Source organism: Bicyclus anynana, chromosome 17, assembly GCF_947172395.1.
Source record: "Bicyclus anynana chromosome 17, ilBicAnyn1.1, whole genome shotgun sequence".
In the NCBI taxonomy this organism is placed as follows: Eukaryota; Metazoa; Arthropoda; class Insecta; order Lepidoptera; family Nymphalidae; genus Bicyclus; species Bicyclus anynana.
In genome coordinates this window covers 12,093,231-12,109,895 of record NC_069099.1, presented here as the reverse complement: position 1 = coordinate 12,109,895, position 16,665 = coordinate 12,093,231, and the positions used below count along the sequence as shown (strand labels likewise).

Here is a 16,665-nt window from a genome sequence, read left to right as displayed (position 1 = left end):
TTTCGCAATAAAAACTTACCAACGTTAAAAGCTATCAAGTATTTTCTGAACACTACTAGATATGTATTTACTGTAAGTATTTCTTGTAGCTGTCCAGTTATATTTAGTTGAGAATGTCCTCTACGAAGTTTCATATTAAGTTGCGAGTGGAAGCAATTCTCGGTAGATTTAACGAGTTTGATCTAGATGCCGTAGATTATCTTGGAAACAACGGAAATTGAGTTTACAATACATTGTCACTTGGATGTTCAAATAACAGCAACTTTGTTTGATATGCGGAATGGACAGACGTTAACGAGATTGTGCAATCCTGTTGTGGGGTAGAATTATGCAAACCAGACTTGCATCGTGCGACAACTGGGCTAAACTGTAATGTAATAAAAAATAAAATATCATAGATGTTATACTCTTTCTACTATTGACGCTTTTCTGCTTAACTACAGGGTTATATTCTATTGGAAATAATACAAACATGCCTAAGATTATTTTTTAACAACCGTCAAAAAATAAAAAATAAAATTTTTGGTAGAGTTGTAGATTAATTACAACCGACTTCAAAACATAAACGTACCCACGAAACTAAAAACGAACACGAAAAAAGCGTAAAATAAAATAATAATATTTTCTACCTACTGATCACATTGAAGTCGGTGGCACGCAATTCCGAAACGAATGACACTTCAACCATATTATTTTTAGGAGAAGGAGATAAAGTTTAGAGATAAAAAGCACTTGTTTAATAGTAATTTACGTTTTATAACGTTAAAATACGTTCAAAGAACTATAACATGACTGTGCTCCTGACAAATTACGTAGAGTCGTACTATGACATAATAATAACACATATGACATTTAACTAGGAATCAAGCTACTGTTACACAATCATTTCAAGCACGAAAACATGCTACTATTGAGCAGTTGCTACTTATTAGCATGTGTATCGCAACATTGCTAATAATGAGCATGCTTATTTCGAGCTTGCTCAAGAATCAACAGTCGTGGGATTTATGAGCATGCTACTTGCTGCGCGGGTGGAAGGGGGCGTGCTTTAAGCGCATCTGAACAGGTTTTCTTATTGAGTATGCTAGTCGATCAGCATTGCTATTCTGTATTGTCTTCACCTTCATCTCTTCCTGTTTAACACGATACTATAGACAGAGAGCGATAGATACAAATTAGCATGTGTAATTGAAATGTTTGCTTTGAGCATGCTTATTCAGGAGCATACTTAAAAATAGTATGCTTATTGCTAGCAAATATAAACTGATGATAAGCATGCTCGAATGGAGCATACTTCATAGCACGTTTTTAGTATGCTATTTTAGAGCATGTGTAAAAGTACTTTATAACTGTCACAGAAGCATTATGACCATAAAACATGTATCCAATAACTTGTTGCTACATAAACTTGTTAGACACTAATGAATAAATGTAGACATCCATTGAATTATCATGATACTGCATCGAATAATGTTGCATCTAACTCTAATTGGCAAAGCAATATACTGTTACTCGCTCCCCAATAAGGGCCTGGAAATTGAAGTTACATAATTACAAATATCCAGAAAATTCAAATGTAGATTGTCACTCGTAATAGAGTCCCGTGGAAATTAAATTCTAGACTAAAAATTGCTATTAATTTCCACTCAAGGTCTGCAGCAAAAAGTTTCATATCTTTTTTTAGCGAACATTTCTTGTGTAACTTCATTTCAATTCCCACTTGAAAAGGTCTGTCGGCTGAAATTTTATTATTAAAATAAAATTATACTATCTGCAGTAGGAACATAATTGGTTTCTATTTTGATATATTTAAATATTAATACTTGAACTTTGGTTCGAAAAACGGAAATTCGAACATTTCTTTAATGAGTGCCAAGATATTTGCTATCCTTTAAAATATTTAATCAGTTATAAACGACTACTAAATAATGGTTTTCACTTCGATCTTTTTGCCTTTGTTTATGCCAATATTATAACAAAGTAAAGTTTGTGGTGTAGTAGAGGGTAATCTAGGGATTTATTTAACCGATTTTAAATTGTTTTGTCACTTGATAGCCACGTTATTTGTAAGTGTCATAGGCTATATTTTATCGCTGTATTTTCACGGAAATGGGAATGCTGAAACTGCCGGGCGTTTTAACATTTACATGCGATTTTTACACATAGATGAAGATTAAATTGGGATAAAGGCTTTGTCTAAGTACATGATCTCTATAAAAAGAGGAATATATTTTGAAACACCGTTTGAACATCCCTAATACAAAAGCAAAGCAAATTCAATGCATCTTTTGAAATAGTACATCAGCTATTTCTTTCTATGGCAGAGAGGTTTTCACATCGTGGCCTATTTTCGTAGTTGCAACATCAGTCTGTTGAGAAAAAAATAAATATTATTTTATATATAAGTTAAAGTAACTAATTATGCTTTACCATCAAATGTTTGATCTATACTCTATACTAATATATAAAGCTGAAGAGTTTGATTGAACGCGCTAATCTCAGGAACTACTGGTCTGATTTGAGTGTAAAATTCTTTGAGTGTTAGATAGACCATTTATCAAGGAAGGCTACAGACTATATGTTATCCTCCTTTTCTTACGGGAACGAGAACCACATGGGTAAAACCGCGTGGCGTCCGCTAGTGTTATTAGATTCTTTTTATTTAATTATATAGAAGGAATTTTATTAATTTTAATATATTGGAGCAATTAATAAATGACAATTAATTTCCGCAAATATCCAGAGGCCAGATCCGATAAAATACAGTCACCTTTAATTTTGATAATATTTTCATAATATTGTCGGATCTGGAAGGTATTATTGCACTGGTTTGCCGCTTTTTGGTGAAGAATAAATAGCAAACGAAATTGTAATTCAATGCTCAATACGCTTCGCAAAATAGCGTATGCATTTGTCGAAAATTCAATAAAACATCGAGTCCTACACAACATTCATACTGAGTTTCTTTTTTTAATTGTTCTTAGCTCATGTTTTAAAGGAGAGAAAAGTTTGACTGGTGGGAGGCTTCAGCCGTGGCTAGTTACCACCCTACTGGCAAAGATGTACAGCCAAGCGATTTAGCGTTCCGGTACGATGTCGTATAGAAACTGAAAGGGGTGTAGATTTTCATCCTACTCCTAACAAGTTAGCCCGCTTCCAACTTAGATTGCATCATCAGGTGAGATTGTAGTCAAGGGTTATAAAAGAATAAAAAATAAAATAAACAAATGAGAATTGATAAAGTTTATTGAAGGACCTCCTTATAAATTCATCTTTGTTCACAAAAGAACCGACATTCCGCACCAGTGGTAGATTATCAACCAACAGACCTTTTACAATTCAAAAGGGGATGTAATCAATTTAAATAATGGGCTTCCTAAGATATTATTGAGGGAGTTTTCCGTAAAGCTGAAACTTTTCCTACCGCGTATTATATTATTTACTAAATGCAATAAGACACGTATTTATTTTGTACATCATCATTATTAACAACCCATATTCGGCTCACTGATGAGTACGAGTTTCCGGACAGCATGAAAAGGGTTAGACCAATAGTCCACTACGCTAGACCAGTGCGGATTAGCAGACAACACACACGTAGAGAATTAAGAAAATTCTCAGGTACCTATGCAGGTTTCCTCACGATGTTTTTTCCTTGACCGTTTGACACGTGAAATTTAATTTCTGAAAATGCACATAACTGAAAAGTTGAAAGTGCAAGCCCCGTACCGAATACGAACCTACGCCCTCTAGAATCGGAGGTAGACTACATATACACTGGGTTATCACGGTTCTTATTGAAAATGTAATAATGGTTTGTAACAAAACTCTCTAGAAAATACAATAGTTAGTGTAGTAACAAGTCTGCAACGTGCTTAGGGACGTGCTTTGATAAAAATATCGAAATATATTTAGGGGTATCGATATTTTTTTCACTGCCTACACCCCTAAACACAATACACACTAAACGTTAAATTTGATTGTGTGTAGCTGGTGGAAATGTAATCAAACTAGAGATATAAAACAGCTACGCCAGATAGCAAAACTCAATTAATCTATCTATTCATTTAACTTTTTCTTTCATTTTTAAACAAACTAAACAGGAAACTTATGCTACTAAACTACATGCACATAACAACACTAGTAGTTAATAGCCTGTCACAACCAGCAACAAGAACACAAGTGCTGTTCAGAGTAAAACAAATTTTGCTAAAAGCTACTTTATGGTGCAGCCGTATGTATATAATAATATTTCATAGTAACTCTTTGTGAAGCTTGGCTGCGATACTACGGCCATGCTTATAATATACTTCGCCTAGCATTGCTGTTTCGATGTGAAGGATATTATTTGCAGGTAATAATTATATTTTTATAATTATTTTAGAGTGGTAGCTCTTCCTGCGATTCCGGAGGGTGTGAGTTCGAATCCGGTCCGGGGCATGCACCGCCAACTTTTCAGTTATGTGCATTTTAAGAATTTAAACATCACGTGTCTCAAGACAGTGAAGGATAAACATCGTGAAGAAACCTGCATACCAGAGATTTTTCTTAATTGTTTGCGTGGGTGAAGTCTGCCAATCTGGTTGGTGGGTGGGTGGTTGGCTATTGGACAAACCCCTCTCATTCTGAGAGAGACTTGAGCTTAGCAGTGAGCCGAATATGGGTTGATAATGATGATGATGACTGATATTTGACTAGCCAAGCAAATGGTAACCACCATTATGTGAACCAACCGCCATTTTTTTTGTTCTTTATAAGTTAGCCCTACAACTCAACCTACAACAACTACAATCTCTCCTGATGGTAAGTGATGATGCAATCTATGATGGAATCGGGCTAAATTGTTAGGAGGTGAATTTCTTCCTTTTAGTTTCTACACGACAACGTACCGGAATTCTAAATCGCTTGGCGGTACCTCTTTGCCGGTAGGTTGACCTGGACCTGGACTGGACTGGACCTGGACTGGATCTGGACTAATTAAGAAAACCTCAATCGGCCCAGCCGGGGATCGAACCCAGTACCCTCGTCGATAATCATAATGTAAGCCATCACTTAAGAGATGTCCCACTGATTAAAATATAAGACTTCCCAGTTAATAAGAAAGGAATGTAGATAACTGACCATTTTCATAAAATATTTAAAAATCCGAAAGTTCTCAAAAATTATACTTTATTGGTATTTTGACTTTTTTGTGCTTTTGATTCATAATAGGTATACTTATATAGTTTTACTGATAGCTATGTCGATCAACCACAAAATTGAAAATCACAGAATGAAATAACAATACGAATAGATAGAATACGTGATGAACATTATAATATTCCTTGTTCAATCAGATCAGAAATACTGTGGGATAATACAAAATTGATATCGAGCCTCAATGTTTTGTTCAATTAATTCCACTGACGGATGCCTCGGGCGATACGTCAAAGGGTAAAGAGCAAGTAAACGTCCTTTGTACATAAACAACAATTAGAGTATTCAGGCTTTATGCAAGCAATATCAGCACCCAACAATGATATTACAGTCTCGTACACTTTGAAGTCGAATATTCAAGCCAAATGAATGGAGTAAATACTTAACATACACCCTGTATAAAGGTTAATGCGATGTTCAATAAATTATCCTTTACGATGAGAAAAAATGTCTAAACGGTTCACGACCTAAGCTTTTAGGATTCTTTCTTTAATTAATTATACTTTCAAAATGCAAACAATTAATTATTTTTATTTAATGTTGCAAAAAATATCTAAAAAATAACAAAAGAAACATTGTTATTATGTATTATGCAGATTGGATAAATCACAGTGAGATAGGAATGAAGGTACCTTCACACTAGTATGCGGTGCGTCTATGCGTGCTTCGCGTACTATCGAGGTAAAGGTTTAACACTGGAACTGCAGTAATAACGACAAGAAAACACAGCGTAAATATTTTTAGAAACCCCTAACATAAAATCTTTTTGATTTCTAACATGACATAACGCAACAAACTGTTGCTGTGCAAAATCAAGATGTGATGTCAACAAGCAAATGTTTAATATTTCGCCTCTCTTTGTCTTTATTTTAGAGATAGGTATTACAAAAGTCGATCTATTTCGAATTATTTAAAATATGAATTGAATACCGAAGCATTTCTGCATTCATATCACCATTTTGCGATGTGCGCTGACCGCTGCGTTTAAAATTCATTTGTGTGATACACCCTTAGATTGTATCCAAAGATATTCCTGCTGCAGTACTCTAGTAAAGGTGTATATATTGTACTAGGTATTACAATTTGCACCACTGTGGCGTACAAGATAAAACGTTACTTATGCTGCATACTAAATGTAATTTATCTCTTAATTTACTGCATTTTGGAAGGTAAAATGAATTTATACGCAAAAGGAATATTATATACTGGAATTGAGCAATTTTACATGTTAGTAACTGTTACCTGTGACATCCTCCTACATAGAATTTTTTAAAATACAAATAACGTTTTTTAACGAAGTTTTTAGCTGCACTAGAAATTAAAACCAGGAACTTTTATACAACCTAAATGATGAATGATTATTAACTAGGTTTTTAATATATTTATTTTATTACTAGCGGACTATTTTATTACCACGTAGAATTTAGTTTTTCGAAAATCCCGCGGCACCGGCGCGGATTTATCCGCGAAAAAAAGCCTATATGTTAATCCAGAAATAATCTATATCCATTCCAAATTTCAGCCAAATCACAAACTTTCGCCTTTATATTATTAGTGTTTATAGTGTTTATTATAATTATTATAAATTTATGGATAACGTACACATTTAAAGCTCGTAAAATACATTTACCACTACATAAATAAAATGGCGTAGGTACACGTTACATGGAAACTGAATTAAACTATAAAACGTGAGTAATAGAAGCCCCGTATAGTACTCATATGTAAAACTTTTAACAACACTAATGGTCACAGCTCGCTAACTATAACATATGCGTGATCCCACAATGCGCTAACTTCGGATGAAAATACAGAACTTATTATAATTTCAAATTGGATATACTCTGAACACAGAGTAAAGATCATACAGAGTAAGTCTTGGGTGGTGCAAGCAGCGTCATATTAAAAAAATAATGAGTGTTTTGGAGAATTATTGATTTTTTAATTTTTTTTAATTTCAAACTTACACCAGCATTACAGGTTACCCCCAATTCCCTAACATAAAAACCCTTAACATAAAAATTATAAATATTAAAAGCGTAATGCGTACAAACAGATGATAAGGCTCATTATTTTATTGTTTCTTCAATGGTTACATATTATATGACGAATGACCAATAAATACAAACAATTTCAACACACTACAATTTAAATTGCCTTAATATACTAAAACAATACATAACATTGTATGTTAACTATCAATTTATTAGAACACACACACAGCCTTGGTAACATTTATTTATAGACGTAAACCAAATAAAATGCAATTAAATAAATTGCCGGAAGGCTATTGCAGACACTATTAATCCAATTGATCGCAGTTAACTTGAAACTTTGTTATTGGACGGATACTGCCGGTAAATACCTATACATAAGTACGAGTATAAAAGAGCCGTGATAGCCCAGTGGATATGACATCTGCCTCCGATTCCGGAGGGTAGGTTCAAATACGTGTCTCAAACGATGAAGGAAAAACGTCGTGAGAAAACCTGAGTTTTTTTTTTAATTCTCTGCGTTTGTGAAGTCTCCCAATCCGCATTGGGCCAGCGTAGTGGACTATTTGGCCTAACCCCTCGTGAGCCGAATAGTGATGATGAATGATGAAGTACGAGTAAGTACATTGTCAGATTATTTTATTAATGGCCAGCAAGCTATCTCACTAACTTTGCCGTATGTTAGTTGACATATTATTATACGAAATTGAGATGCCTACCTTCGTGGATATCATACAGTAAAGCAAGGTTTTTTGAAAAACTTCCGTAACTTCGAAACATGATAGCCTGGGTTTGAGTCATCGAGGCTTTGTTCGGACTGTGAAATGTCGAGCTTTTATTCATTCTAAACAAGCTTAAATAACAGACCGGAGAAGAGACATTGGATTCCATTACAATCTGTTTTTATGGTTCCGTATTCTACAAGGTACCCTTATAGTTTCGTCCATCCATCCGTCCGCGGCTTAGCGCAGAGACTTTTTTTTTTTTTTTTATTCATGAAATGTGATGATGCAGTCTAAGATGGAAGCGGGCTAACTTGTTAGGAGGAGGATGAAAATCCACACCCCTTTCGGTTTCTACACGGCATCGTACCGGAACGCTAAATCGCTTGGCGGTACGTCTTTGCCGGTAGGGTGGTAACTAGCCACGGCCGAAGCCTCCCACCAGCCAGACCTGGACAAATTAAGAAAATCTCAATCTGCCCAGCCGGGGATCGAACCCAGGACCTCCGTCTTGTAAATCCACCGCGCATACCACTGCTCCACGGAGGCCGTCAAACTATTACTAGAAAGCTGTAATTTAGCTTTAGTATTATCGTTAAACTTTATTAAACCTTTAGCCAGCCTAAGCACTTTGGCGTGGCGGATGTAACTGTATAAGTTCCAAATAACATATCCTATAAGAGAACATCGACCCAATGGATTATTGAAAATAGAGTGATATTAAATTCAAAAGTCGTAAAAGTAAAAAATGACATTAAAACTATTAAAAAATACATGTAACGTATGCCGATCGCTCATGCATAAGCCAATAACTCACAGGAGGCGATGTCACACAATATGCGAATACACTGACCGTAAATCCTGCCATTTCATACGGGATTAAGCCCCCATTCGCACGAGAGTTTTTTTAACGGACGTTAAAAAAATGTTCAAATATAGCATGAAGTTAACTGAAGGTCTATTTCCAACGCTGAAAACTGAAAATGCAACACTGCTCGAAAAAGACCGTCGTGTTTTAAAAACGTTGTCGTGTGGATATAATTATACTTGGGAATCGTCATCAACCCATAATCGGCTCACTGCTGAGCTTGAGTCTCCTCTCACAATGAGAGGGGTTAGGCCAATAGTCTACCATGCTGGCCTAATGCGGATTGGCAGACTTGACACACGCAGAGAATTAAGATAATTCTCTGGTATGCAGGTTTCCTCACGATGTTTTCCTTCACCGTCTTGAGACACGTGATATTTAATTTCTTAAAATGCACACAACTGAAAAGTTGGAGGTGCATGCCCTAGACCGGATTCGAACCCACACCCTCCGGAATCTGAGGCAAAGGTCATATCCACTGGGCAACACGGCTGACTTGGGAATGCATTTGTTGTATTTGAACGCTTTTTTAACGTCCGTTAAAAAAATTCTCGTGCGGGTGATGCTGGAATTAAAATAATAAATTGTCGTTTAGCATGCGTGCTGTGTTGCGATCAATTGGATTTACATTAAAATAATTAAACCATGAATGAGTAATGAGAATGACGGCACATTAGCGATTGTGGTTCTCGATTTGATTGTCCACTTGTTAACGTGTTTATCTAAACGTATCACAGTGTATTTACAAATGCGTGTAACAGCTCAGAGCTATCACAACTGTAATGCTTTATCAAATCAGTGTTTTAGTGCGAGCGGATTCCTAAATTTAAATACGTATATTTTAAACCAGTAAACAAGTGCATATGACCGTCCAGTGGATACGACCTCTGCCTCCGATTCCGGAGGCTGTGGATTCGAATCCGGTCCAATGCATGCACCTCCAACTTTTCAATTGTGTGCATTTTAAGAATTTAATATCACGTGTCTCAAATGGTGATAGAAAAACATCGTGAGGAAACCTACATACCAGAGAATTTTCTTAATTCTTTGCGTGTGTAAAGACTGCCAATCCATCAATGGACTATTATTGGCCTAACAGCTCACATTCTGAGAGGATACTTGAGCTCAGCAGTGAGCCGAATATGGGTTGATACTGATGAAACAAGTGCACAAGAATTCAGCTTAGTTGGGTAGCATTTGGGAAATTGCGTCTTCCAATCTTCAATACCCCAAAGCCTGAAGACAATAGTGTTTAGCGAGTGTCTCGCCACTGACCGACACTGAAGGTTAGTCTTCACAAATTGAAAGTCGAGCTATGGAGGGGGCTATGTTAGGAGTCTCTCTGTAGGATAAACTCCAGAATGAGGAAATCCGTATGAGAACTTAATCGACGAAGCCCTGAAGCAAATAGAAGTGGCAGTGGGCGAGTCATAGGTGTTTGTCGCAGAACAGATGGCCGCTGGGGCAGACGTGTTCTGGAGTGGAGACCACGTACCATTAAGAGCAGTGTTGGACGCCCTTAAGCCAGATAGTCCGATGACATCACAAAGGTAGTGGAAAGTGGCTGGATGAGGAAGGCGGAGGATTGTGTGTGGTAGCACGCTCTAGGAAAGGCCTACGTCTAGCAATGGACGGATACAGCTAGATGATGATGATGATGATGATGATGATGATGATGAAACAAGTAAAAATGTATCTAAGTATATCATTAAAACATTTAACTCGGCCATTAACTATTTTGGCTGGTGTGACGCTTCGCTGTGGCTACAGTTACCACCCTACCGTCAAAGACGTACCGCCAAACGATTTAGCGTTCCGGGACGATGTTGTGTAGAAACCGAATGGGATGTAGATTTTCATCCTCCTCCTAACTAGTTATCCCACTTCCATCTTAACCTGATGGTAAGTGATGATGCAATCACACTTATTTGCTTTTGCAGATGCAAATTGCATCATCACTTACTTAGATGAGATAGTAGTCAAAGGCTAACTTGTAAAGATTAAAGAAAAAAGAAACTATTATTTTAACTTAAAGCCAATAAAACAAATAAGTTTAAAAATGGAAAAAGGGGATTAAAGGCAAAAGGTGCCAGTATTCATCTCTTATTAACCGATTAACCTACTTTCGTAATCATTCTGCAAAAGTTAAATGTCTGCCGAAAAGAATTGGAATTTCCAATACCGATGGACAAGTTTTGTATTAAGTGCAGAAGAAACCACGAAACATAAAAGGAAAAGTTTCTCGAAAATGTCTTAAGACAAGATTGTTACAACTCGTTTTGAAAGAAAAGTTGGTGAAGAGGAAAGTCGGTCGGTAGAATTCTGGTTGCGTAATGCTAGCCACCCACGGTCCAATACATCGGCATGCCTGCAGCGCTGCTGGCATGACGGCCGTAACACTCGTCGTGTGTTGATCGCGATACAAATGACGGCTCGACTTTAACAAAAATTTTTTCAACGGAAAATTTTGCAGCCGGTGGTAAGACGATGATATTTTAATTCAAGCTATGTAAGAATATTAAAAATATTTAGGTATTTTAGACAGTGCTTTTTCATGTGGTTCTTTCGGAAACGGCTTTAATTAACACAACACCGGCTTAGCACTGTCTTCAAACGAATCAGCAGGTAGAACATAATAATATGTTGTTATGTTTCGCTTTTTAGTGGGCACGTTTTTAGGTTTTGTAGTCGGTTGTATTTTTTAATAAATTTTTTATTATTCAGTTCACTGGACATCATGCCGGCAGCGCTGTTAGCACATGGGTATATCGGCCTGTATGTGGCTAACTTTACGTAACTTCACGAACGCTAAGCGCTGTGCACAAAAGGTAGCAATTTTGATCTCCGAATATCTACCTGTTAAAGCAGATTTTGTAACATAATAGAACCCGGCGAGATATAAAATCCCTTTTAAGATTTTAGCTATTTTTAGTAAAGATTTTAGTAGCAGAGTTGTTTATTACATTTAACTTCTATCGTCAACTTCCTGTAAAGCCAGTTGTTAACGCTATTCATTTATTTATATTGCTGAGAATATACAAATTTACAATATAATATGTATTCGGCCATTTGTAATGTACGACTTGGGTACAACAGAGATCGCTAAAAGTTAACGCTTTTGGTACAACACTTTGTAAAGACAATGTGATTATAAAGTCAATAGCAATTAATTAAATCAAATTTAAAGTAAAGCTAATAATTTGCTTTTCCTACTTCTTAATCCATGTAGCTAGAATTGTAAAAGTGATACCTTCTGTGATTTTGCGGAAATATGGGGATATTTATATATTCTATCTTACTTACTGATAATGTGACGTTTTATTGGGGAAAGAATTTTAAAAATTGGTTAAGTCGTTTAGGCGTGAAACCGCAACAAACGAACGCACTTCAACATTTACAATCTATATCTATATTCTATATTTCTATATTAATATTATAAAGTTGAAGAGTTTGTTTGGTTGAACGCGCTAATCTCAGAAACTACTCAGTGTTAGATAGCCCATTTATGGAGGAATATTATACGCTATAATTTTATCCCTGTATTCCAACGGGAACGGGAACAAAACAGGTGAAACCGCGCGGCGTCATCGAGTACAAAATAAAGACAATTTATTCATTTAACAAAATAAACCTATAATATCGTATGCTCATTTCATAAACAATACAATCTATCCAGAGATAGTAGGTACTCTTTTTTGTATGAATAAATAATAAACATCAATTTGTAATTACTACTTACAGTGCCCTTGCTGAAACAGCTGGAATTGTAAATGTAACTTCTCATCTTCATTAATATTTAAATATGGCGCATTTCTCTTAATAAATGAAACCAGCCCAGCTAAAATATCATACAGCGATATTCCATTACGTCTCTGTTGTACGTTAGACTAAATGTACCGCGGATATATTTCATAATTAGGCTAGGTGTTTGTAGCTAATAAAAATCGTACACGTCGTATCGTGTTCGTACTGGAGGGAATTTCCTATTTTCTACGTTGCCTACCCTAGCTTAGAACCTTGTGCACGCCACTGACTATCATAATGGCCAACCAAATCTCACAACCTCGCGAAACTAGAGTCTACATGCATCATGGGCTCCAGTGACGTGCACTTCATAAATGCAAAAACACGCTGCCTACCCTAAGGACTCGATACAAACATAATGTTGGATCACAGAATACATAGTTCGACAAGGAATATTCTAATATTTTTCTTATAGTGCATACTCTAGTTAAAAACCTTGTGCACGCCACTGGTGGGTTCTAACATTAGATGTCTTTGATGCAACATAGCACGCGACCGCATATCAAACGAAATTGTAACCAAACTAGTGAACACACTCGTAACTCAATGCATCCGGTTGGAAAATTTCTACGTGGTGGAGTATTCCCGCCAAATTTTAACAATAGCATCCGACGCGCGTAACTACCGTTCAATTAGAAGCCAAGAGCTGTCACGAACACTGCAGTACAGTCAGCGATATAAAGAATAGGGCTCGTTAGTTTTGTTCGAACTGTTAAACAAGATAAGTGCGATTCACTTCCGAGTAGGTACGTCCTTTTTACGGTATTGATTCTATAGGGAAAGTTTAAAAAAATGAAAAGTAATAGTTAGAAAACGACAAGTTATAACTCTTTTAAAAGTAGAAGCCTGTGTATATTACTAGTAGACTGTATTTTAATTATTTAATTATTCGAGTGTGCATTGTATTATGTCAATGTATTGTCTAGCTCACAAATAGAAGAGGAATCTAAAATACATTCGAATCTGTTAATCTTTTTGTCTGGGTTAATCTTTGAAACCGATTTGAATGGGACTTCACTGGACGATAGAGGTTATTGAGCAACCTAAATAGGTTTTTATCCCGGAAAAATGTATACTTCCCGCGGGATATGTAAAAAACGAATTCAACGCTGACAATGTCGCGGGCGTTCACTAGTCTTTAATAAAATTATTATTTTTCAAATGTATTTTTTCTAGTCCCGTTTAGGAATTAATCAAATAAGATGTAACTAAATAAATATTCATTAAGGCATTTGCATAATCATCATTGTTCATATAACAGTACATACTGGGCCATCTATCTTCAACCCCACGAAACAAACAAAGTTTGAGGTAGACTCGCTGCCGCTGTATACTCTACGAGTTCAACGGCTTGCCAACAGATGGCGCTGTTTCTACAAAAACTGAAATAAGGTTTCTTGTTAGTGCAACTTGTTTTACAAAATTACATTGCAAAGTGCAAACGCATTGCGGCTCATTAATTATGCAAAACAGTAATACCTATTCAAAGTGCTGTTTTTATGTACTGACTTTCCTAAATTTTGGTAAAATTACTTTTTTCGTGGACACATCGCATAATCTAAAATTACAGAGTTACAATATTTGTGTTAGTTATTTATGCAAAGGTACTTTAAGATAGTAAAATCATTGTTTAAATGTAAAAGTGGTGTTTATTTTTAGACGACTCCAAAAAGTAGAGCAAAGATTTTAAGTTACATGTTCCGGTGAAAATTCTACTTAAAAAAAAATAAACGAATTCATTTATTTTGTATTCCATATTATTTTATCCCGTGTGACTGAGTAGTTCAGTAGTTTTAGGTTCAAGGCTTAATAATCTTCTGTGGTGTTTTTCTGTAACGATGTTATAATAACTCGACAGAGTTTTGAATTCGTCTTTATCTATATAGTAAATATGGGACCTGTGCCCACCCTAGGATACTGGGCTACCGATATGGAGTTCTATTATGACACTAATACTAGACTTGATGCTCGGTGGCCAGCCTCCCCCCCCCCCCCCCCCGAAATAATCCTAGATACGCCACTGGATAGCAAGCCTACAGGGGAAGATTGCTTAGGGCATCAACCTAACCTTAACCTTAACCACAGTATACATATTGCCTTAACCGTAACCTTGATACGGCACTGTCCACTGACAGGGTAAATTAATTAACAGATTGCAAAATATTACGATTCGAGATTCTGTGTGGTGGAAAGCTATAGATAATAATAATCTTATAACTATTATATGATAACGTAGTTGAAGGAGGTTGAATGAAAACATTGTTCAATGGTCGTCTAAGCGAGTGAATTGTATGAAAACAATTCGGACCACTATAAACAAAGGCTCTTTACCATAAAGACTTATTCATATTGATGTTTAAAACAGTCAACTGAATTTGAAAACTTGCTTTTATTAATGGATAGTTATTACCTATCATTTAAAAATAGTCGTTTTTAAAAATTTCCTACTACGCAACCTTGCGACTTCCTGATTTATATCTGTAACTGTATTTTAAGCAAATAAAGTTTTAAAATTGCTTTAAAAATATCTATATATTGATTAAAATCAATATATAGATATTAAAAAAAAATAAGAATAAGAATAAGATACCCAATGAAATCCAGTGACATAATTTGCTCATTTTCACCCAATCATATCTCTCCTGAGGCTGTATCTGTTTGTGACGATTGCAATGCAAATCTGATTAACACTAAACTATCAACCCTAATTAAAATAAAACATATCTCTAAAACTAAATTACATTGTTAGAATATAAGGACTAGAACAAACCAACCAACCGACCAAAAAACCTAGGACCAACTAAAAAAATTAAATAAATGATTTGATTTGATAGTAGGTACTTTTTTTTATTTCAGGTATTCCTTGATGTTATTCATTATATTTTTGTAATATTTATATAAAATGTGAGGCAAATACATTTTATTGACCTGGGGCGTGATTCCGCCTTTTAGCAATCGTCGATGAATAATCGCCTATAACAAGTTTTATTGCAATTTGAACTTTATTTCTAGGGGATGCCAAAAATAAAATATCACTAACGACGAAGTTTCCAAACCCAGCGCTGTAATTTTACAGAATACGGGAAAAATTTCAACGAATCCCGCGGGATTAATAGATTTTTCCAAATAAATAAAACTAACCTATGAGATTATATAGCGAATAATCTGTCAACAACTTAAATTTTAGACAAATCGGTTTAATATTTACGGCGTAAAGGAGTAACAAACATACACACTTGCACGAAATAGTCATACTTTCTCAAATAGGCTAAAGGAAATCCTCCCACATAAATATTATACCGTCGTATGTATGTATGTTGGAGCCCTAACCATAACAATCACTAGCGCAATCGGAGATGTAAATCAAAACAAGAACGGACAAAGAAACAACCAGTTGTCCGGTGTACGGCTATTGGATACCACTAAACGAAGTGATTAATCATCAAAATTTAATGATTACTTAATTAAAAAATTTATCAATTTATTTAAAGACTGCAAATTGAAAAATAATAATAAGTTTTTTTTGTTCATTGATTAATGATTAACCATTGATTAATTACTAAAGTAATGTCAAATACAATAAGTTAACATGTGAAGTGAACATAGCGGAAATGAATTGCAGCACCTTTGTTGTTCTTGTTCTTGGGTCCATATGTGTTGCTTTTACAATACAGGTTTGTATGTTATTTTTTGTATTAGTAAATAATTAAACAATACACAAACAATATAACCAAAAATGAGAGAAAAAAGAAGTAAGATACAAAAAGGCAGCGTTTCGTTTTCTAAATATTATCTCTTCCAGGCAATCTTAGGAAAATATTGCACAAATAGTACATTAAAAATATTAATAATTAAGATGTTTTTCACAGACGACAAATTTCCAAGATAAAAATAATTAAAAAATAATATTTACTATTATGATGACTATAATCATTTTGATGTAAGCAAAAATGAGAAAGAAAAAAACAGAAGTAGGATACAAAAAGGCGTTATTATCATAGCAAACTCTTCCAGGCAACCTTAAGTTTAGGGAAATATTAAAGTGAAATAGTGGATTAAAATATGAACATAAATACATGAA

General features: G+C 35.2%; 2 protein-coding genes across 4 annotated transcripts in view; one reads left to right on the top strand and one right to left on the bottom strand.

Moving 5' to 3' along the window:
- LOC112046768 (protein unc-13 homolog B) overlaps positions 1-16,665 on the bottom strand; it is a 463,016-nt gene that overhangs the window by 295,062 nt on the left and 151,289 nt on the right. The window lies entirely within an intron of this gene.
- The window catches only part of LOC112046769 (uncharacterized), a 46,346-nt gene that overhangs the window by 24,062 nt on the left and 5,619 nt on the right, over positions 1-16,665 (top strand). The window contains exon 1 of one of the 3 annotated variants that reach the window (XM_024083552.2): positions 15,875-16,258. The exons of the other annotated variants lie outside the window; for them this stretch is intronic. Within the exon in view, the coding sequence (XP_023939320.1) occupies positions 16,196-16,258 (63 nt within the window). The 5' untranslated portion in view covers positions 15,875-16,195. Of the gene's footprint in view, positions 1-15,874; positions 16,259-16,665 lie in introns of those variants that run through there. 3 annotated transcript variants of the gene reach the window in all.